A 24039-nucleotide genomic window follows, 5' to 3' on the forward strand; every position below is an offset into this window, starting at 1 on the left:
TTTAAATAATTATAACCTACAAAAAATAATAAATTCTAATGTATTGCCAAATATAATTGATCTTTTCATTAGTATAATAAATAAGAGGTTTCAGATTCGAATATTGTTTTGGTCTATTGGATCTCCTAATAAATAAAAAAAAAATTCTTACGTATTAAAATTATATTTTTGAAATAAAATTTGTTATTAGCTTAGATATAAAAAAGTTCATTTACAAATTTAATTTCCCATAAATTTATCCAAAAACTATTTAAAAGCATTCCATTTCGAAAATCAAAAATTGTAGTGGTATATTTTGACATTATGAATTACATTTTTTTAAGCACTTGATGTGTGCATTGAATTACTACTATTTGTCCAATTTTTAATATTAAAAGACGAAGACTTGAACTTAGAATTAATTGTAAAAGCAAAAAGTAGAGTATTATTCAACTAATAAACATGCAATTAACGTAAAATTTGGGTTAAAAAATATATTTTATAAGTCACAGTTTGACGTTTCCAAATTGCTTTAACAAATTGTTCAACAATAATTTTTATATTCATCTCTAATTCTCTAAAATAATAAAATTTTTCTTCTAGTACCTAGAAAAAGAAAAATAAATCCCATGTCATGGTCCCCATGGAAACTCGTTCTCACTTAAAAAACAGAAGCAGCACACATATGTACAGTCAAGCAATTATTATTTTATATGCATAATTTTCTAATTTTATACTTCATTTATTTTAAAAAAATAACTTTTTACAAAATATTTTTCATACTTTTTTTCTTGGAGGTGTTTAAAAAATTAAACGGAAAATCATTTCCAGGGTTACAGAGAAAACTAAATAATTTTAAAGGAAAATTATTTAATTTTTTCAAAGGAGGAAAATATTTTTTAGATACTAATAATGTTTACAATAATTTTTTAGGAGACCACAATTTATTATTTTTATATATTAAAAATAAATTTTTTGAATATGAAATTTTATAATTTTATATATTTTTGTAATTTAGTTAATTTTAAATATTGCAACTAAATAATAAAAAATAGAGTATTACAAAAATATTTTAAAAAATTAATTTTTTCTGAAAATAAGTTATTTCTCAAAGCAGAGTCATAAATATATTATTTTCATTAGATTAATAATATAATAATATTAGTATAAGTATGTCATCATCGCCCTCCTCCCATTAAACCTGTTTATTATACGAAAAAATTCAGCATGAATGTGGCACAAAACGGGCCTTAAATGCGTTGCTAACTGTCATTTCCCACTTGCAAATTTCATATCCCAAAGTTTGCCGGTCAATTTTCTGCGCTTCGACGTGGCTGATTTCTATCGGTAACTGGAAGTTTCTTCAGCCAATCAATTAGCAGCATGCAATAAAATAATCTAAATGGTGGAGTAGGGGTAGGGTCGCGCACATGCCATGTGCATTCGTGGACCAATTAGATCAAGCCGGTGAGGGAAAAGACTGTGACTCGAATGGTGATTGTATCATACCTCAGCATGGAATCTTCGGTTGTGAAACGCATTCACACAAGGGGGCGTGGATATTTTTCATGATTCAAAAGTTACCAAGACTTTCCTCTGGTGAAATGGCGAACCTGTCCTTGGACTAGCTTCTATTCGCTGCAATTCTACTATGCTCCTTGGCCTAGGTCCAGTACTGATTATCGCCCTTATTTCCTTTGTTAAAAATCACGTGTAATCTGAGTTCACAACTCAAAGTGCGTGTCTAATCTGGATTCACAAATCACAAAAGCAATTACTGCATAATCTGGGTCTACAACCCTCCATTTTGATTAAAAAAAAAAAGTGCATGCCTGGGAGAAATTAACCATCATATACTTTATTTGAATTATTTCAAAAAAAATATTTCTTTAGTCTATATTGATTTAATTATTAATGAAATATAATACTTTTTTTTTTGAAAAAGGCTAAATTACTCCCTCAGTGTATTATAACTTCGTGGGTGCCTTTTAAAATTTTTTGCATATCAATTAAGGGAATTTAAATAAAAATAGTTGTAATTGAATAAATTACCCTTTTAACATCTCTAAATAATTAATACATACTTAACAAAGTTATTAAAAATTAAATATAACATTGAAAAACAATTAATACTTTCTTAATATTCTATAATAATAATTATTGTGGAATGAATTTATAAACGAAAGAAAAAAGAAAAATTAAACAATTCTACAGCTGCTTCTACTCTTATCATATGGCAAATTCAATCTTCTGGTGTATCATCTGCTTGCCTTTGAAATCCAACGTTCTGAGTTTAAAATTTAAAACTTAAAATTTAAAATTTAAAATTTAAAAATACAATTTGGAGTTCTTGTTATACCTTATAAAGCATAAACTTTATCGTGATATTATTTACATAAAATTTATTTCATATTTACTTTTTTTAAATATATTTGCATAAAAATACAATATATTTAAATTGCCGTTTTTTAGAACCATTTAAATTTTACCTGACCTCAATGCTTTATCTTGTCGGATGTATACTAACCAAAATACATTCAGACATGCCAAATGCAACCAATCACATGAATTTATTCGTACTTCGAAAGGATATTTTAGATATTACACAAATTAATATTTGACCTTTTCTGGTAGGACCCTTTCCTTTTTGGTAAAATCAATACTAATTTGTTTTAATTTGTTGCTTCTACCTCCTATAATTTCTTCACCCCGTTTTAACTTTTCTGTTTTTCCATCTTCAAATCTATCACCTACCTAAACGTATGGCCGTACATCTTATTTTCCGAACGGATTCGTAGCCGTCCATTTCTATGACTATTCACAGCCACAAGATCAGCCAATATCCAACGGCTTAACTGAAACTACTAGAATCTTCTCTCACTCCCACCCTCCTTATATCTTCGCCTTCTCATAGATAGAGCTTGTGCTCTGCTCGTGCTCGTGCTCGTCTCACGATAGGGTTTTGACTCTCTCTGTATCTCCATTCAAGTTTAGATATTCACAGGTCTATCTCTACACATCCGATCTCTTCGAATTTTCTTTTTGAATCGTTTTTGCTTTGGTTTCATTTTCTAGATCTGTTTCTGTAATGTGAGAAATGTTTTTCGCATGTTTGTTGATCGATAAGTTTGTTAATGGCGTCCTTTTCATTTTCTGACTTGATCTGATCTCGTAGTGTTCTTTGCGGTTACAGAATCTCAGAAGAAAAAGAAAATGGCTAAGAACTATCCAAAAGTAAGCGAAGAGTACCAGAAGGCCGTTGATAAGGCTAAGAGAAAGCTTAGAGGCGTGATCGCCGAGAAGAACTGTGCTCCTATCATGCTTCGTCTTGCGTACGTATTTTGTACTCTTCTTTGTATATACGAGTATTATGTTTTTTCTTCTCTTTTTTAAAATTATATACGCGTGAGATTGGTTTGACTGGATGGAGATATGATATGGTGTTGTATGGTGCAGATGGCACTCCGCTGGGACCTATGATGTGAAGACGAAGACTGGTGGGCCATTTGGAACCATGAGGCACTCAGCAGAATTGGCCCATGCTGCTAACACTGGGCTTGATATCGCTCTTAGAATTATTGATCCTATCAAGGAGCAGTTCCCTATCCTCTCATACGCTGACTTCTATCAGGTATGATATTTGTGTAATCAATATCTATTTTGTAATTTTTCATTGTAATTTAACGGTTAGGAATCATTGATTGATTGATAAATTATTTTGTTGTTTTCTGATTCCATTTGTAGCTCGCTGGTGTTGTTGCTGTTGAGGTCACTGGTGGGCCTGAGATCCCATTCCACCCTGGAAGAGAGGTCAGTAGTGCTTCGCTCATGCTTCGGTTTTTGCCCCTGCTTATGATGATTATTAAAATTTTGATTTGTTGATATGAATTTAGAGTAATATAAGTGGACGTAAGTATTTGTTTGCAACTTTTTATCCTTGAATCAGAAAATTATCAAACCGCCAAAAGAGATTGTTTTGAAATGTGTTATGGAAATCATGTATTAAAAAGTGTTGGAAGAATAGTTGTCGTTTCTTAATGAAAACCGAGTGTTTTGCGAATTGCCAAGCGTATATATGAAAGTTCAACCGTTTATGCTTAGTATGTGTGCACACCGTTGATGTAACTCTTTCTGCAGTCTGATGTGATCTTGGTTAATCACGTGTTGAGTCCCCTTTCTTATAGAGAATTTTTTTCAATGTCAATTGTTTTTTTGTTTTGTGGGTTTTAGTAGCTAATAACTGTAGCTTTTCTCGTTATATCAGGACAAGCCTGAGCCACCTCCAGAAGGTCGTCTGCCTGGTGCTAACGAGGGTTAGTTTACTCCATAATGATTTGCACTCAATTTAAATTTAAGAAGAGCCTTTTGTGGGTTGGCTGTTTACTAGTTTGATGGGTTACTAAACTGGTAATAATTTTTGTAGGTTCCGATCACTTGAGGGTTGTCTTTGGCGAACAGATGGGTCTTAGTGACAAGGATATTGTTGCTCTCTCTGGTGGCCACACCCTGGTTAGTATCAATTCACAAACTGCCAATCAACCCCTTTTTGTTACATGGATAAATTACCAAATGGTGATTCCTAATATGTTCCGTCTTTTATACTGATTCAGGGTAGATGCCACAAGGAAAGGTCTGGTTTTGAGGGTCCCTGGACTACTAACCCTCTCATCTTTGATAACTCCTACTTCAAGTGAGTTTTGTCTGCTCTCGTGTCAGAACACTCATTTTCCCAATAGCATATAGGCGTATCATTATAAATTGACCCTGCATTCTAATATTTTTTTCAGGGAGCTGTTGAGTGGAGAGAAGGACGGTCTTCTACAATTGCAAACTGACAAGGCTCTTCTTTCTGATCCAGTTTTCCGCCCACTTGTTGATAAATATGCTGAGGTTTGTCTTTCAATTCTTTAAACCAGGTTAAAATTCTGTTGTTGAAAATCCAAATATTTAAGTTTTCCATTACTTTTTGCAGGATGAGGATGCATTCTTTGCTGACTACTGCGAGGCCCATTTGAAGCTCTCAGAGCTGGGGTAATTTCAATTTCTAATTGTGCTTCCTTGATTTTATTTGCTTGACTACATTGTTCTGCAACTTCGACAACCGCCTCATGCCTATTTCTGTTGCACTGTTTTGCAGATTTGCTGATGCCTAAGCGCCCTTGGATGCGGAGTATGTTGCCTAATGGCCTGCTTGCCTTTCAGCTTTATCTGTTTTTCATTAATTTGGAAGATTTTGTTCTAGGCAGTATTTTGGTTGATGATCGGTTTGGTGGTCTTCATTTGTTGCAAATGATGGATCGGAAGTTGGATAGAAATGTTTGGAACTCCATCCTTTATGATTAAATAATACCATTAGTTTATTAATGTCTCTCCTTTGTCCCTTCTCTTCGCTGCAATGGATTTACTAGCGAAATCTTTTGATTTTTAGAACTTAAAATATAGTTAGCTAGTTACCAGGATAATATATGTTTCTGTTATTGAAAGTGTATTTGTAAAAGCAGGGAACACTGATCAAAATAAATACATAAAAACTATGCAAAAATAATTCAGGAGAATTTTGTTGCTTTCAAATTTACAATTGAGAACAAAAGTTCTGATAATTTGATGAATATGTTAACTAAACATCCGTGATAATTTGATGAATATGTTAACTAAACATCCGAGTAATATTTCAGGCTTTCAGCAATATAAATATGATACCACAAATTGTGATTCTCCTCGACAATATAGAATTATGCTATGCACCAGTAATAATATAATTAAAATGGTAAAGTTCTTAATTGAGTTGAAATAAATAAGTTAAAAACAAGTTGAGTTATGAAAGCAAAATTACTAATAGATAATAAATTATTCTCTTAATCACAACAAAAGTAAAAAATTATAACAAATTAATATCTCAATGATCGAGGGGAACGGTATAAATGCTGTTAGAAAATATAATTTGAGAATGATATTACAAATTTTCAATAATTAATTTTATAGTTGAAATAAAAGTATAAAATATCATCTGAAATGTTAAAAAGAAAAATTGTTTGCAGTGGTACCATTGATTTTTATAGTTAATTAATTATAACATGTGAAATTCACTTTAAAATAAAATATAATGAGTTTAGTAATTATTTTTTATTTTTTTTTATTTTTTTCAATATAAAATTAAAACCTTTAAAATATTTTTTCCCACCTTTAAATTTATTAAGATTTTTTTTTTCAATCTCATTATTTTCACCACTCTTTTTTTTTTTTTTTTTTTTTTTTTTTGGAACAAGATGCTGTTTATATATTATTGGCATAAGAAACCAAAACATCTTAAATAAAAGTTGGAGGGACAATATCCCACTTAGAATTAGCGCCTTTATTAAACCATGAGCGTACTGATTCACAGGTTTTTTAGCAAATAAAAGAGATAAAGACATCATTTAACAGCATGAACTAAAACAGAGCGCACTCATTTAACAGAGTTCTGCAATCATGAACTAAAACATCAAAATAAGAATAAATAGAAAAAGAGTTCTTTATAGCATGAAGAACTAAAAGACAGTCCCCTTCCACTTCAATATGGCTTATCTTTCCATGATTCTTAAGCCAACTCAATGCCTCTCGAATACCAATTAACTCAGCCATAGCTGCAGATGGCACTCCTTCAACAACACTGCTTCCGCCACCCAACCTGTCTTGAAGTAACCAACCCAAGCCAACCCTCTCAGTGCTATTATTCGATGCTGCATCCACATTCAGCTTCACATTACCAATCGCAGAGGTCTGCCATTTGAATGGGTATTGTTGCCTATCTAGATAACTAGATTCTGCAGTAGGTGACTTAGCCATCTGCCACTCATGTACACAATTCAATGCCCTCCTGAGAATAACACCAGCTGTAGCAGGTCTATTCTTCCAAACAAGCTAGTTCCTATTCCACCACAATTCTCAGGCTATAGTAAAAACTAATCTGAAACCTTCTCGGGGTACATTAATCAAAACTGAGTCAATCCATTCATGCACATGCTGAACGCCTGTCCACCAACCAAAAGAAGACTGACACCACGTTTGTTGTGCCACTGGGTAGGTCCAAATCACATGGAAAGCACTTTCTTTTTCACCATTACATGCAGGGGATCGTGTCTCAACTACCCCATGTCTTGCTTTTAAAGCACATATAACAAGCAAACAACCCGATAATAGCTTCCATGAGAACATTTTAATTTTACTAGGAACATCACAGCCCCATACCAAATTCCAGACATTGCCATGAATATAATTCTATAGCTGCCTTTCTTTATAAGGGACCTGGTATCCACTATCCACCCTACCTAAAGAAATTTGCCTTATTAAATTTTGTTCTTGGCTCGTAAACAGTGAGTCAATCACTTCCACATCCCAAACCCGACGTCCTGCCACCATTAAATCCGACACAAATAATTCCTCCATCCTCGACGTATTTTCAGATATCACATAAGGATTAGCCATGTCTGGCAGCCATGGGTACCCGTAGACAGGAGTATTCCGACCATTGCCGATACGGCGCACACAACCTTTTCTCAGTAAATCAAGACTTTTATGCAAGTTGTGCCATATAAAACTTGGGTTAGAACCCACTTCGGCCTGAAGTAAAGGCACCTCCGTATAGTACCGAGCACAATACAGCTTAGAAACCAACGTATGCAGTTGGGATAGCAAGCGCCATGCCTGTTTTGCTAGCAAAGAAATATTAAAATCCTACAAATTCTTAGAACCCAAGCCACCATCCTCTTTCGTTCGACACATCTTTGCCCAAGAAAACCAGTGAATTCCCCTACCCTCGGCACCACCGTTCCTCCACCAATACTTGTTCATGGCTTTTTCTAAAGTATCAATGACATCCACCGGTAATGGAAACACATTCATGATATAATTCGGAATCCCCTGTGGGACTGACTTCAGTAAGATTTCTTTGTCAGCTTGTGACAGTAGTTGCCGCTTCCATCCACTGAGCCTTTTATTCACCTTTTCTACTACAAACAAAAATACCTCTTTCTTTCATCTTCCTACAATCGAAGGAAGCCCGAGATACTTCAAAGTTGGCTCTCCTCTATTAACGCCCAGTAAACCACATATCTTCTCTTTAGAACTATCAGAAGTATTAGAACTAAAATACATTTTCGATTTATTAAAATTTACCAATTGTCTTGAAGCTTTCTAATAAAGCGAGAGACAATGCTTAATAATATATGCCTCTGGAAGGGTAGCCTTGAAGAAATAAAAAGCATCATCAGCGAAAAACAGGTGAGATCACAGCAATCGACCTTACCACCTGACAACCATGCAACTGACCCTCCAACTGAAATTTGTCCATTAACGGGAAGAGAGCTTCAGCACAAATAATGAACAAATACTGTGATATCAGATCCCCTTGCCGTAATCCTCGTTTTGGAATAATTGGGCCATATTTACAACCATAATGTAAAAGATTTTATATGTAATTGTTGTAACCAATCGCATGACTTTATCCACCCAATCCACATAAAAGCCTATTTTAAGCATTAACTTTCTAAGAAAATCCCATTCCGCACGATCATAGGCTTTACTCATGTCCGTTTTTAAAGCAACTTACCCCACCTTACCTTGCATTTTCCTCTTTAAAAAATGCATAATCTCATATGCAATCATGACATTATCAATTATAGACGGACCCGGCACAAAAGCGCTCTGACACTCAGATATGATATTAACTAGACACGGCTTCATTCTATTAGCCAAGGCTTTACTGACAATTTTATTAACAACATTTCACAAAGAAATCAGTCTTAGATCAGAAACAAATTGAGGATTGCCTTTCTTTGGAAGCAAAATAATATTCATTTGATTATTTCCAGGCAACTCACCATTAGAATTTAGGAAGCAAGACAAGCTGCAGTAATGTCGCCACTACAATGTGCCAAAACACTGAAAAAATGCCGGAGTAAGACCATTCGGCCCAGGCGCCTTATCGAGATGCATGCCTTTAACAGGTTCCTTTATATCATTACCTGTAAAAGGTTGAGCTAGAAGTTCATTATGGAACGGTTTTACTTTCTCCTTGACACAATCTAGAACTGTCTCATCGTCACCTTGCTTAGAGGTAAAAAGCTGATTGTAATACTGCACAATATGGTCCCCAAGTCCATCTTCCCATGATTACCAGTTACCCGATGAATCCTGCAAATGCACCATAATGTTTTTCTTAGATGAATAGAAGCCATCATATGAAAATACATGGTATTTCTGTCTCCTTCCTGCAGCTAGTGCTGTTTAGCACGTTGTTCCAGTAAAGTTGTTGTTGCTGCAACACCTCCATGTATGCATCCCTGGTAGTTCAATATAATTGCATCGATACCGCGTCACTTTTGCTTTTATATCTCGCCATTTGTTCCTTGCTCTCCTTAAGCTTTTTGCTGGATAACACCCTCCTCTCGTCACCCCATTTTTTGAGGAAACTACCACATTGCTGAATTTGACTCCGTATATCCAAACTAGAACCAAATCTCCAAGCCTCACGAACCACCTCTTGAAAATTCTGTTCCTGCAACCAAACATTTTCAAACCTGAATGATCTTTTGCTATATCGAATTAAAGATACACCAAAGTTCAAAAATAGAGCACAGTGATCGCTACATGCAACTTCAATATGATAAAGACTTGCTTGTGGAAATAGATTATTCCAGGCCTGCGAAATAAGAGCCATATCAAGCCTTTATCGTACCCACGCCATCGTTCCACGTCCACGTTCCCAAGTGAAAGGATTTCCAATAAAACCCAAATCGGCCAGCTCACAATTCTCTAGTGCCTCACGAAACCCTTGAAATAACCATGCTAGATGCTCAACTTGTCTTGCCTTCTCCAATGGATAGAGGAGATCGTTAAAATCTCCAGCCACAACCCATGGAAAAGAGGATTTATGTTTTAGCGATTCTAGAAGATGCCAAGATCTCCTTGTAAGATTGCGATCGGGAATTCCGTAAAAGTCTATAAAACGAAATGGAGCAAGACTAGTAATATCAACCTTGACATCGATATGCTTTTGATTGTAGCTGATGAGCGAGCAACTTGGCTTGTCTTTCCATAATAAAGCGAGTCCCTCGCTATGGCCTACTGGATTAACCACAAAGATCCCCTTAAAACCGAACAACCTCCTAACCTTCTCCACTTTCAGCCAACCCACTAACACCTCCACAAGGAACACAACATTGGGCTTCTTTAAAGACACCGGGTCTTGTAGTTCGCTAACTGAACGTGGGTTCCCAAGCCCACGACAGTTCCGGCATAGGGAGCTCATTGGGCTAGGCGGGCATGGACCCCAAGACCCGCCTCTTCTAAGTTTTTTGAAATCTCAACAACTTCCTCCACAACTACACAATCTTGTTGTAACTGCCCCAAATGCCGCCGTTTTTGGTCTACCACTATCAAAGCATCCACACTGTCCACACCGTACAAGTCAAGGATACTACTTTCCTTAGCATGCACGGTATCTTGAGTTACCATTGCATGCAAGACATTTGAAGCAAACACGGGATTGGACTATTTCTAAAAAGAGTCCTGGCCCGAAAAAATAGCATAATCATATTCCATCAACACTACTTCCTCTTACGCCGGCCACCAATCACCGATGCCTTCGACAACAACCACTTTCACTAATATTTGATGTTCTTCGATTATCTGCGCGCATCCACGACCCATAGGCAAATTGATCTTTAGGAAAGTTTGGATGATCAATGAGAATTTTACAGAAATGGTTAGAGTGTCCAAGCATACCACAGAAAAAACAGAATGTCGACAGTCTTTCATACCTAAAATTGATCCATATCCAATCTTCACCGGTCTTCTTGATTTGCATCCTTCTATTCAGTGGTTTATGGATATCAATGCTCACTCGTATCCTCATATACTCCCTCAAAATACCAGTAAAATTCTTTAGGTCAGCCCCATGAAACTCTCCGATAAAGTTGCTAACCTCCTTGCCTAGCTTTTCAGACATGTAACCTATTGGCAAGTTATGAATTTGAATCCAGAAATCAATCTTTGTGAGCTCTACTTGTTTTGGATCAACCCCCATCGATAAATGTTTTAGTAAAAAGGAGATTTTGTGAAAAATTCCCAGGTCCTCCCTTCACCACTCGTTCCAAATCCACAGGATTCATAAATTGGAACAGAAACGCATTATTCCCCAAATCCTTCGCCAACATACCTTTAATTGGCCTCCATACTGATGCAATGGTGTTTTTGAAGGCAATGAAATTCACTGGCTTTTCTGTTAACAGCCTGCCAACAACACAATAGGGTGAGTTGATAGTGTCTGCCGCCTCCTTTTCCCTGTCTTCCTCGATCTCCAACCTACTCCATTGCTCCTCCAAAGACAACCCAGCATACAGCTCCTCAATAGAGTTTGTTGGATTGTCCATCCCGGCCATATATAGTTGATCACTGTAAACAATGATAGGATAAAAAGTATAACAAAAGTAAGAAACTTGACACAAACGGAACATGAGAGAGTTTAACTTGTTACATTGAACAAGAGCAACGATATTCCCCCACTCTTACTTCTATATACTAAAAATGTTGCAAATTCTAATTGTATTCAAATATCTTCTAACGAATCATCATTTTCCAAGTGAATGGGCTCATGCCTTGTTATTATTTGACACTGAAAGTCACAAGTTGAAATATATAGCTTCATATTCTGTTGGTACACGTGAAATATTAGTCTATTACTTAATCAAATAAAGATACAACTATAAATTCTTTCAATTTCTTTATTAAAGTATACATATTTGTCTTGCATTTTAGATGAGATTAGAAGAATATATCTTTTTTTTTAGTATTTCTATGAGTATCCTCACACCCTTTAAATATAATTACTCGTTTTCATGACTATTTTTGTATTTGCCGATGTCATTTAGAATTAATGTTATCATCAGTTTTGGGTATTTGTGTTGTTGCAAAGATAAGATAGGCCAAGTATTAACAGATTGTTCAGAAATATAGATTATTTAGTATAGTAGAAAATCAAATCACTGAAGTTGGTTGGCATATGATTCATAAATTTGTAAGGCAGAGAGCTGATCCATCTTGATGTAAGACCCAACCTAGCCCAACAAAGTTGGGCTTGTTAGTTCCATTTCTGCTATATCTGTAGAATACAAAATTGGACTTGGGCTTGCTTTTCAGTTAGATTCAGATCGTCAGGAAATTCTCTCTTTTTATCCCTTCTCCTTCGTCTTTTTTTCCCAATTAAATCCTCTAATTAGATATGCATAGGGTTCCTTGGTCTCGTCTTCCCAGCCAGTTCAGATAAGTTTTTGCTGTTGTCTTCTATGTTCTTCCCCATTAAAAAAAAAAAAAAATTAGGAGATGATGATCTTTAATCCGCTTGACAAAGAATCAACAATCTTTGTAAAATTATAAACAGAGATAAAAAAAAAAAGCCTTATTTACCACCAAAAAATAAAAAAGGAAAAAAAATTATATATTTATTTTAAATTCATTTTACAAACAATGTTCGCATTAAATATGGAAGGACATTGGATCAAACAACTCCAGAACGAATTTACTGGGAACCCATGGAGCCAAATCAAAAAAAAAAAAAAAAAAAATCCAATTTTTTCTATTAATTGAAAATAAAATCAGTTAATAAAACTTCATAAATAGGCGGTCGGATCAGAAAAAAATAAATTGTATTGTTAAGTCTATTTTAAGTGCACAAGTCAGGTTTTACACTATTGGAAAAGTTACACCTTTCTAATATTTGCACATGTACAATTTGCCAAGTTTGAATCTGGTTTATGCTTTTGACAATTTGGTATCATAGAAAGCACGTAGAACTATCCTTGCTCACGTTTCCTTCCATCCAAACAAAGTTTCACCAATTTCCAAATAAACTATACAAGAAGTGGAGGTAAATATTATATTTTTGATAACTTATAAACAAATAAATTAGTTGCACTCAAGGAGTTGCTGCCATAGCCAAGGGCCAACCACAGCTGTGTTGACCTAGAGAAAAGTGACAGCCTCTGCAAGTGGGTGTCATTTCAAGTCCTTTAGGTTGTTGAGTTTTTTAATATCCATGATTTATTAATGATAACATCATATCATTTTTTATGATTTTATATCCATCTAAAATAAAGATATGATATCATTCTTTATACATTTTTTTTTATTTATTCTTTTACTTAAATATAATTTTTATTTATTTTTTTTTTAAATTTTAAATAGCAAAAGATATCTTCTAGTTTTTATATATTAAAGAAAACGGATTGTTAGAGAGAAGGAAACTATCAGTCTATTAGTATTTTTTTTTTAAAGGAAAATATGAATGCATTAACTATTGGAATAAAAGTGAGACAAGCAATAGGATATTGTCCTATATTCTAAGATCGACTTCTTTATAGAGGCTTTTGTTAAAGTATGAACTCCTATATTAGCTTGCCGATGAATACAATTATGTTGATTTGGCTTCACAAGAGAAATATTTGAATATGCTTAACTTCATCTATAGTTTTTTTAAATTTAATTTATATTAATAAAATCATTTAATTTTAGATATTAATTCTCTCTTTTTTTCTTTCACTTAAGGAGAGAAGATTCAAACCAGAATATGTTATGGTGTCTTGCATATATTTATCACTATAATATACATTGATGTGTATAATTTTAATTCACTTTTTTTTAATCTATTGACTAGTAACTTTCGGATGCAAGCTAAGTTAAAAAGACTAGAAAGCTTTTGAAATATATGTGTTTTTTTTAAAATTGAAGCTCAACAATCAAAGAAAGTGACAGACACAAATATTTTCAGCATTTAATGAATGTGTGTTTCAAGAGACAAGTTATCAACTCACTTTTTCATTTTGTTTTATAGTAACAGTGGTCGTTTTTATAAATTTGACCACATAAATACAGAGTTATCCCTTATTTGGATGTTTGATGAATATATATCCACTTTTGTCTTTATAAATTTGGCTACAACCATTGACGTCAGGAATGGATATATGTTATACTTGGAGAGGGGATCCAAAGATGAAAATCGTACACTAAAGGAGCCAGCTACTCTTCCAAGAAGGGCCGGAAGAGTGCCTTCAGTTGCAAACAATAATGTTGAGATTCTGAAAAAATTGAATGCAATTACTACTCTTTTGACCACATTGGTGGAAAAGATAGATAAATACAATGAGCAAACATAGAAAAATAGTGCATAACTTGAAGAGATGCAGTCTTGTGTTGCTGATTTGAGGTAATTTCACCAAAGAACGGGTCAGTATTCTGAGATTTTCGTAACACCTACTGGAGAAAAAAGTGGCAAAAAAAGTAAAGATGCGCCCGAATATAGTGATCAATAAGCACTCGTAGCCTTGGATGAGACCTAACCTTGTACATAAGAACCATGGACAAGAGGGAAGTTTATTGACTCTCAAGATCATTTTGCAAGTGATGAGATGGATGATCCAGTAGGAAACATTGTGGAGGACACACTTGCTACTATTAATGTTGATCTAGGTGCTACTATTAATGCTGATCTAGGTAAGAATGTTGACAATAAATAGGTTAATGTGTACTTTTATTGGTAGAAATTGTTCACTTTCTGATTATCTTTTTTTTTTTTAAGCCACTTAGTGGCCTTTTGTTTTTAGTACTTGTGCACTTTTTCAATGATTTTTATTTCTCTGTGGTAGTTAACTTCTGTAAGCCACTCTATGTCCTTTTAATTCTTAGTTGTGCACTTTTTTAAGCTATTTTATGACCATTTTTTAGTACTCATGCACTTTTTCAATGATTTTTGTTTCTTTGTGTTAGTTAACGGTTGTGAAATTCTTTAAGTTACTTTGTGGTCTTTGTGCACTTTTGTAAAATATTTTGTGGCCTTGTTATTCTTAGTTGTGCACTTTTTCAAATCCTTATAATGGTTGTATTCATTTGTCAGCCACGTTGTGGCCTTATTATTATTAGTTGTGCACTTTTCAAACTCACTAAAACTCAGATTTTAGTATCCACTTTCAAATTAAAACTTGTTAAGAGTTTTCAAATTAAAACTCGGATTCTATTTTATTTTGGCCGCAATGTATTGCATTTGGCAACTACTTTCTGAATTTCATTTAAATTTGGAGAAACCAAATTTTGCTCCTTTATTTTCATTTAAGTTTTTCCTCCTTTATTTTCGCAGAAAATTTTAGAAATTTATGGCTTTCAATGAATAAGTTCAAAAATTTAGTCTTTAATTAGGCTCTAAAATTTTTTTCATTTTTGTGCACGTATTATGTAAAACGTCTCCGTTTTAATAAAGTTACATAAAATTACTAAAAAAGGTTGGAAGTAATGCCAAACGATGCAAATAGGCAATAAATACATTTCTTGATACTGTATTTTATGTCAGCTATTGTTTCCATAATTAATGATAAAATGAAGAGCATTTTAGAAAGAAAACTTAATTTAACTAATTTTTAATCCAAATACTTTTTATGCTTTCTTTAAACAAAAGAGAAAAGAGGGAGTAATTGTTATGTCCAAATGCAAATAGACAAATTTTTAAAAGAGATCAGGTTATCCAATAGGAACATGCAAGGTGTGGACGGCTATAAGGATTTTTTTATAGCCAAAAGCCAACTAAAAAATAGGTTGGAGCACCTAATAATGTTTTGACAAGAAATCCAATAATTGAGCTTCTTCTAATTCCATTTCTTCATCCCCAATTACACGTGGCTCATTAATATAGATTACCTCTTGCTTCTTCCATAATTGATAATGCCCCCTCTATACCTTTCATTTCATTTTCTGTCTTTCTTTCTTCTAACTAATTCTTGTCATTATTTTCTATATAGAAACCATTTCCCAATGTCCACGTGTATTAAAATTCTCTTTTGATATCTCAAGATAATAAATAGTTAAATAACTATTTAGTCCTTTAGATTGAAGTCATAATTACGACTTTATTACTCTTATTTACTTAATATACTGACTGATTAGTTTTTAAAATTTAGCTCCGTTTATCTATTTAATTTTTTTATCTAAAAGTGTCATTTTAAAGGTTAAATATCCTCTAATATTTAAATAATTGGTCCTTGAAATTTAATATAGCTATATTATTTAGTCTTTTTTTATTTTCTATTGAATTATTATTTAGTTCCTCACTTATATGTCACTCTTGGACCAAGAATTATATAATTTAACAGAACTAAATTTCATTATTTTAGGTATTAATTAGTATATTTATCGAACAAAAGGGATGAAGCTATGATGATGACTAAACTTGAGGGGTTACATAGTTAATTTGAACAAAAAAATCTGTTTTGATGTGTTAATTAAGGAAAATATCATGTTAAAAATATCTATAAAAAACATTAAAATTTATTGTTAGAGTGAATCTTATATGTTTAATTACAAAATATTCAAAAGAAGGCAAATAAAATTTGTAAAATAATTTTCATTAATATTTAAAATAGTTTGTTTTTTAAAAGAAAAACCAGTTTTATTCTAAATATCATATTAAAAAAAAAAGACTTTGTATAACTATTTTTTTTAGAATGTAAAATTTTTTATGTAAAATACATGATTTTTGAATATTGGAGAAATAGATTAAAATCCGAATTTATTGACGAGTCATATATGCATTTACCATTGTATAACTAGTTATGTCATAGTTAGTCTTTTGATAGAATGATGAAATGATAATAAATTAATTAAAATAAAAGAGCAATCTTAACATTTTTTTAAAAAATAAATTAAGATAAAGATCAAACTTAAGCATTATGTGGATTTCATAACAATTATTTTAAAATTGATCCAATGATTAATTGTTTCCTGGCTTTTATCATAAATTCCTTAATTAGTATTTTTTTTTGAAAGGTAATTATTTAAAATAGTTTAAAATTATTGTGATATTATTAAATATAAATATAATAATACACTTTTCTTTATTTATCTTATTGGATAAATATAAAGATTATACATCTTATCACTAAATTTAAGATGTATATATTATATATATTCCCATTCTTAAAATATCTACTTAATTTCATAGTAATATATGCCAAAAATTTCATGAGATGGGGCCCCTGACATTTTAGTAAAGGAACACGTTTCCTGCTTGATTATAACAAAACATATAAAATAAATAAATAAATATCACAATTGAAATAAAAAAATTTAAAAAAAATCCACCAAACACAAAAGACGGTAAAGAGAGAAGGCCGTTGAAAAAATTGAAGAAATATTGACCGTTGATCAGAGGCGGCTTTAATCTCAGACGTCCATTACTCCGAAAGGAACGCGTACTGGTCTTCTCTCTCGCGCGTTTTCCTTTCTGCTTCCTTGCATCTGCTTCGAACTCAAAAACTTTGGCTTCACTCCCGAAAGTCTTACAACCTGAATTGAAATATATTTATTTTATTAAAAAAAAAACTTAGAAATTAGAAAATAAGTCAAAGTTTTAAGTCTCCTCTTCACTTATATAAATCTTTGTGTCTTCCTAATTTCAGAACAATCAAAGGAGCTAAGGATACAGAGACATACTGATTTTTTTGTACACGTACAAATACAGAAAGAAAGGAAATGGCTGACGGCAACGCCGGCGGTCAATACGGAGATTTTCCGGTGATTCCAACTCACTGCGGCCAGTTTGTTCAATATAACATTTTCGGCAATCTTTTTGAAATTACCTCGAAATATCGACCTCCGATTATGCCGATTGGTCGCGGCGCTTACGGTATCGTCTGGTATGGAATTTAACGGTTTCAAGTTTTTATTATATTTGCGTTTTATTTATATTTTTATGGATTGACGGTGTTGAGAGATTTTCCGTGGTTGTGATTTTGAAGCTCGGTGTTGAATTCGGAGACAAACGAGATGGTTGCGGTAAAAAAGATAGCGAATGCTTTTGATAATCACATGGACGCAAAACGAACGCTTCGGGAAATTAAGTTGCTTCGCCATTTGGATCATGAGAACGTGAGTAATATCTTCTTCTCCATTTGGATTGTGTTTTCCTTTTTGATCTTCCTTAATTATTTTGATAGAAGAAATAAATATTTATGGAATTATTTTACGGATTTTAGATTTGGGTCATCTAAAAACTTATGTTTCTAGAATTTCTGCCTTGAATTAATGAATGTTTGAGATTTAATGGAAAATTATTATAAATTCTCAGAAAATGGTTGTTCATATATAAGATAGTGAAATCTCTAACAATTGATTGTAAATTCAATCGATAGATTCCAGCAAACATTACTCTAAAACTTGAAAGGATAAGTATGATATGAATAGTTCGTTTTGTTATGAATGATCTAAGTTTCCTTCTTTGGACTCTAATGTCTACCTTTTAAAATCTCTTGTTAGTACAATTGTAATTAATTCATATTGGCTGGTTGGAATTGTGTAACGGAATTTAGAGGATGAAGAAATATTATCTTAGCTGCTGTTGTTGCTTCTCTATTATCATTTGATAATTATGTATAGTGTCATTTAGTACTTTTTGGGCCATTCTCTGTTGGTCATTACACTTGTACCACAGAGGATTGGCAGTTGAATTTCTCCCTAAGGTCCTCTGTTGACAGGCAGTTAAGAGATTTTGACTACTATTTTTTCCTCACAGGTCTGATATTTTTCCCTTCTAAAAGGGAGAGAAATTTAAATAATTTAAAGGGAAAAAAAAAAGAACATGCTGAAATGTGGGAAGTCTTATCTCACACTTTTCAATGTGTAGTTGTGCACATGTCAATTATTCATGATAGCTTCTGTTTGCTGATTAATAAGCCCCATCCCCATTACTAGTCCCAAAATGCTGAATAATATGCTTATGGGAGTTGTGCTTATGAGGTACCAATTTTCCTTTGGATGTTGAATAATATAGTACTCCTTTATGGTTGATCGAGTCCTGAATTTTGAAATTTAGAATTGTCTGCCATTAGTAGTGACTTTGGAGAGCTAAAAACCTTTTGCATGTCAAACAGGTTATAGCCATCAGAGATGTAATTCCTCCTCCTTTAAGAAGAGAATTTACTGATGTCTACATTGCCATGGAGCTCATGGACACTGATCTTCATCAGATTATACGCTCGAATCAAAGTTTGTCAGAGGAGCATTGTCAGGTATTACTCTTTCAGTTTGATTTCTTAAACCTTCTAACAATTCAATAGCCTAATTTATGATATTTATTTTTGTTTTTCTCTTGTATGGCCTGCAGTACTTTCTGTATCAGCTTCTTCGAGGATTGAAGTACATACACTCTGCGAATGTTATTCATAGAGATTTAAAACCCAGTAATTTGTTATTAAATGCAAATTGTGACTTGAAGATCTGTGATTTCGGTCTAGCTCGGCCAACTTCAGAGAATGAGTTTATGACAGAATATGTTGTCACCAGATGGTACAGAGCTCCTGAACTTTTGCTCAACTCTTCAGACTACACTGCTGCAATAGACGTGTGGTCAGTTGGTTGCATCTTTATGGAGCTTATGAATAGAAAGCCTTTATTTCCAGGCAAAGATCACGTTCATCAGATGCGTATTTTAACAGAGGTAAGATGAAGGAAGATTAAGCAAATAAAATTTGCAATTCACATTCTAAGGAAACATTTAAAATATACAAAAGGTTGTGTTGATTGTATCTAAAATATTCTACAGCCAACTTTTGGAACTACAATTAGACAACTGGGAAAATGATGTTCGCCTATTGTTTTGCTTCTATAATCTATTCTCAACAATCTAGGCTTCTAAGAATTTTGTATCATATTAGAAATTTTAAAAAGAATTTGGCGCATATAGAAAGATTGTTCAATATTACTATTGGACTTGTTTCTAGAGTAATGCGCTTGTTGGAAGAATTCTTACACATCCTATTTCCTTCATTTTTCCAGCTTCTTGGGACACCAACTGAATCAGATCTTGGGTTTGTCAAGAATGAGGATGCCAGAAGATATATTCGGCAACTCAGTCCACATCCTCGTCAGCCATTAGCCCAAATTTTCCCTCATGTTCATCCATTGGCCATTGATCTTATTGATAGAATGTTGACATTTGATCCCACAAAAAGAATTACTGGTAAGCTCTACATTCCCATTTTGAAACTTCTGTAAATTATTTGCATAGTAATTGTTTTTTTCTATCATGTTGTTTGATAGTAAAATTCATCACTAAACCAATTAAGCAAGTCCCATTGAGAAGCCATTATGGACATTTAAAGCACGCAAAACTTTCTTTCTCCACAACTATAAAATCTTTAAGTTCAGTTATCCATCCAGTGCCATTTAACTGAACAAGAATACCTGTCCTCAGTTTATTTCTTCAAATTGCTAATTAATAATCGCTTTGCACTTGATAATCACAAAAACCATCTGAGAACAAGTATATGATCTACTGGGGCGGCAAACATATTAAAATAAAAAGTTCAATTACATATACTTGAATTGAAGTGCTCATATTGTTCCTTTTTCTAAATGTAAATGCAGTTGAAGAAGCATTAGCCCACCCATATCTTGCAAGGTTACATGATATAGCTGATGAACCTGTCTGTCCAGAGCCGTTCTCCTTTGATTTTGAACAACAACCATTGGGAGAAGAACAAATGAAAGAAATGATTTACAGGGAAGCATTAGCACTCAATCCTGAGTATGCATAATACAAAAAATAGCTTCAGCTTCAAGTAATTTATTCATTTATTATTTCAAAACCTACCTGTTTGAATATTGTTCGATGGGAATGATTGCTCAGGATCAAACACTATTGATCATAACAGAGAAATCGTGTTGAACAACATTGCAAATGGGGTCAGAGATCAGACAAAGTCAAATCTTTCTCTGATTATCCGGTTGTGCGCAGTTGTACACTATCTTTAATCTTTATGAGGTCAGTCACCTTACAATCTTCATGTGACTGAGCATTTCTTTTTTCTTTTGAAAGTTTCTTCCTCTTGTAAGATATGCTGATTTGTAAGTTTTTGAATATTTGAATTTATTCTCAATTCAATCCATGCTTATAATTTTCAATAAGTTGAATCCAATATAGACCAAGTTCCTAAAACTTCATGATATGAGATGATTCAATTACTTTTTGTGCGATATGTATAGAAAAATGCAAGTTGTTCGCTGTACCTGCAAGTTCTGAAAATATTATTGTCAAAATAAGAGAAAAAGAAAGATTCAGAAACTCTCTTTTTCCTAATTGTTTATTGCAAATGGAGAATTTGCTTTCCCTCTAAGGGCTATTTATCGTTTAATACTTGCTTTATTATTATGCCAAAGTTATCATTCTATTAGCTGATGCTTCTCTGAATTTACAAACATTGGTTTAATTTTCAGATTCTTGAATTATAAGCAAGAAAATATCATAACGTGCTTGTATGTATAACCTTGGCGATTATATGGTCAGGAGTAACTTACCTACTCTTGGTGTATGGGACCATCCATACACTAAACCAATAGTTAACTACCATTATCACTGGTGGTATGGAAGGGTGGCCATATTACGGTTTCGGGAACCGGAACCGTCGGTTCGAACTGGTCCAGAACTGTAACCGGAACTGGAATCGAGCCGAATCGGAACCGGAACCGGAGATTTTTGGTTCGGTTCCGGTTCCAGTTTTGTTGGAACCGCAACCGGCGGTTCCAATAAACCGGTCGGAATCGGATGGAACCGCTGGTTCTTCGACCGGTTAGAACCGGCGGTTCTAACTGTTAGAAACTGTCAGTTTTTTGTTTTTTTTTTTTTTTAAATTTTGTTGTGAAATCTCTTTATTACCCCTCATAACAACCATAAACGGCTAGTTTTAAGAGTATTTTTGGAAAAATAATTTTTTGGATTTATTATAAATACCTCATTTCATTTACAAATTCATCACAAAAAAATCTCTACTCTCACTACAATATACTACACTCTACTCTACATTATTCTTCTCTACTCTACAATCTCTCTTATTAAGTTATTATTCTCTCTAATTTTTTTTATTCAATTTTCCAAATTATATCTTATTATTAAGTTCAAATAATAATTTTCCAAATAAATTCAGTTGAAGAATTTTTTTTAAAAAAAATAATTAAGTTCAAGTCTTTAAAAAAATAAATTTAATTGAAGTATTTTTTAATTTTTAGGTGTATTTTTTTTACAAATAACTTTTACAAATTTATTAAATTTTGAAAACCGATCTTCAAAATTTAAAATTTAAAATTATGTGATTTGCCGGAAAACCGGTCAGAAAACTCAGAACCGAAAATTTTCGGTTCGGTTCTGGTTCCAGTTTTTTTGGAATCGGAACCGCCGGTTCCGGAACCGTGGCCACCCTTAGTGGTATGTAGGGGCCTGCAAATCATCTTACTGAACCGAACCAACCCATTTTGGTTCGATCAGTTGCTCAAAGAGGAGTTGGGTTGGTTGGGTTATTTGGTTTGGACTGAAATTATTGTCTGCATCGGCTCAGTTGTGGAGGAAATAATCAGTTAAGCTTAAAAACCAAACTAATAAGGCAGAAACCGACCAAAAATAGCCTGAATCGGCTGGTTCAGCTCAGATCCATCCTCAGTTCGGTTTAGACCTTAAGAAGTTTAGTTTTATATTTTCTACCCCTATTTCGGTTCGGTTCTAATGATAAATATATGTATAACATGACAATAGATCCGGGTTTGAAACATGCTCTCCCAATGCTCAAGAGAAAACTATCATTATCACTAGTAATAATTCTCTACCCTAGGTAAGTCTATTCCTATATTGTCACTTAAAAATGCTCATTAGTCAGCTTGCTATTAAAATAATCAATTAATTGCAGGCAAGAAGCCATAATAACACATTAAACGCGAACCGAGTAAGTCAATAGATAACGCAAGTCACATGGCTAACCTACCCGCAAGTCACATGGAGTATTTTTTTTTTTTTTATTTGCTCAAATTATTTTATTAATATAAAATTTATTTTATAAATACATAATATGGTAAAATAGTTATGGTAATTGTTATTAGGAGATAGATAATCTAAAAGCACTTAAGTATATCTTGCTTTGTTAATACAAATTTTTTGATCCACTCGAACCTGAAATTATTTATTATTGGAGAAAAATAATGAATTTCACTGTTTTTGAACGACAATAGTCACATTAATAACATTATTAATTAATTTAATTTTGACTCTTTTTTTTTTTAAAGAAACCAAACCGAAATTTCGTTAAGAGGAAATTGTATACATATGGAATATAAATCAATATGTTTCTGTATTTTTATATAGAAAGTCTAATAATAAACCACCAATTATCCAAAGAATAAAAAAATGCAATCTTGATTTAAAGTATCTGATCGAGTTGACAAAGTATAATATAATATTTGTGCCATTAGCGATCACTTGCTCCACTTGATGGCTATTCATGGCCACTATTCGACTCCATAGTCTTTCTATAAATCCGATATGATTACCTTCAAATTTCTTTCGGAGATCTACACTAGACAAAATCACCATAATGATGACAACAATAACTCAAAATTAGATCTATAGAACAAAACTCAAGATATGGGCAACAATAAATCGTAATAATTAAACGACAATGACTCATATCTGTATACAGATTTGAAGATTATTTGCAAAAAATAAAAAAAAAAAAGAAGAAAAAAGAGCTTTTAAGTTTTAGTTTTGAAAGAGATAAACCGTCTAATGAGAACTTTTTTATTAATTTTGACTCCCTTGATGACTAAAATAATTAATAATTAATATGATAGTGACGACCAACCAAAGTTATTATTGAAAAAAAAAAAAATTCAAGATTTTATGTTTTTAATCTTATTTACGGTATTATTAATTTTACTTTAATTCCAACTCTAATGATGTATAATTAATTAATGACAATATTATTTAGCATCTATTTTCTGTAAATTACTATCTCTATTTCATAATACTTGTCAGATTTGAGAAAATAATTTATTTTAAAATACTTGTCAATTTATAGTTTTAAGGAGCAATAGATTTTTTTTTTCCATGTCTACCCTTTGTATATGACCAATAATTATTACTTCAATTCTTCAAAAAAATTTATTTACTGCATCCTCTTTGTGTTTCTAAAATCTCTCCACCACTATGATCGGACAAAATAT

General features: G+C 32.9%; 2 protein-coding genes and 1 long non-coding RNA gene across 5 annotated transcripts; 2 read left to right on the plus strand and 1 right to left on the minus strand.

Annotated features, from left to right (window-relative positions):
- The first annotated feature begins 2744 nt into the window (after positions 1–2744).
- Positions 2745–5347, plus strand: LOC105628162 (L-ascorbate peroxidase, cytosolic). Of its 3 annotated transcripts, none has more exons than XM_089717337.1 (10): positions 2745–2983; positions 3155–3311; positions 3436–3610; positions 3724–3789; positions 4244–4292; positions 4403–4488; positions 4590–4669; positions 4767–4869; positions 4952–5010; positions 5117–5347. In XM_089717337.1, exons 2-10 carry the CDS (start codon positions 3193–3195, stop codon positions 5130–5132), a joined length of 753 nt encoding a protein of 250 aa, XP_089573463.1. In that variant the 5' UTR covers positions 2745–2983; positions 3155–3192; the 3' UTR covers positions 5133–5347.
- Positions 5348–6296: 949 nt separating this feature from the next.
- Positions 6297–10591, minus strand: LOC149498837 (uncharacterized). The gene is made up of 2 exons (XR_016318831.1): positions 9607–10591; positions 6297–9514 (listed from the first exon to the last, which is right to left on the minus strand). It is a non-coding gene; the product is annotated as an uncharacterized LOC149498837 (long non-coding RNA).
- A 6759-nt stretch (positions 10592–17350) lies between these two features.
- On the plus strand, positions 17351–20961 carry MPK3 (mitogen-activated protein kinase 3). Its single transcript, XM_020676990.3, has 6 exons — positions 17351–17693; positions 17796–17925; positions 18927–19064; positions 19160–19492; positions 19831–20014; positions 20422–20961. The coding sequence occupies exons 1-6, from the start codon at positions 17530–17532 to the stop codon at positions 20589–20591; spliced, it is 1119 nt and encodes a 372-aa protein (XP_020532649.1). The 5' UTR covers positions 17351–17529; the 3' UTR covers positions 20592–20961.
- Positions 20962–24039: the final 3078 nt, after the last annotated feature.

The sequence above is a fragment of the Jatropha curcas genome, chromosome 1 (assembly GCF_041381405.1).
Source record: "Jatropha curcas cultivar XTBG-Jc1 chromosome 1, XTBG_Jcur_1.0, whole genome shotgun sequence".
In the NCBI taxonomy this organism is placed as follows: domain Eukaryota; kingdom Viridiplantae; phylum Streptophyta; class Magnoliopsida; order Malpighiales; family Euphorbiaceae; genus Jatropha; species Jatropha curcas.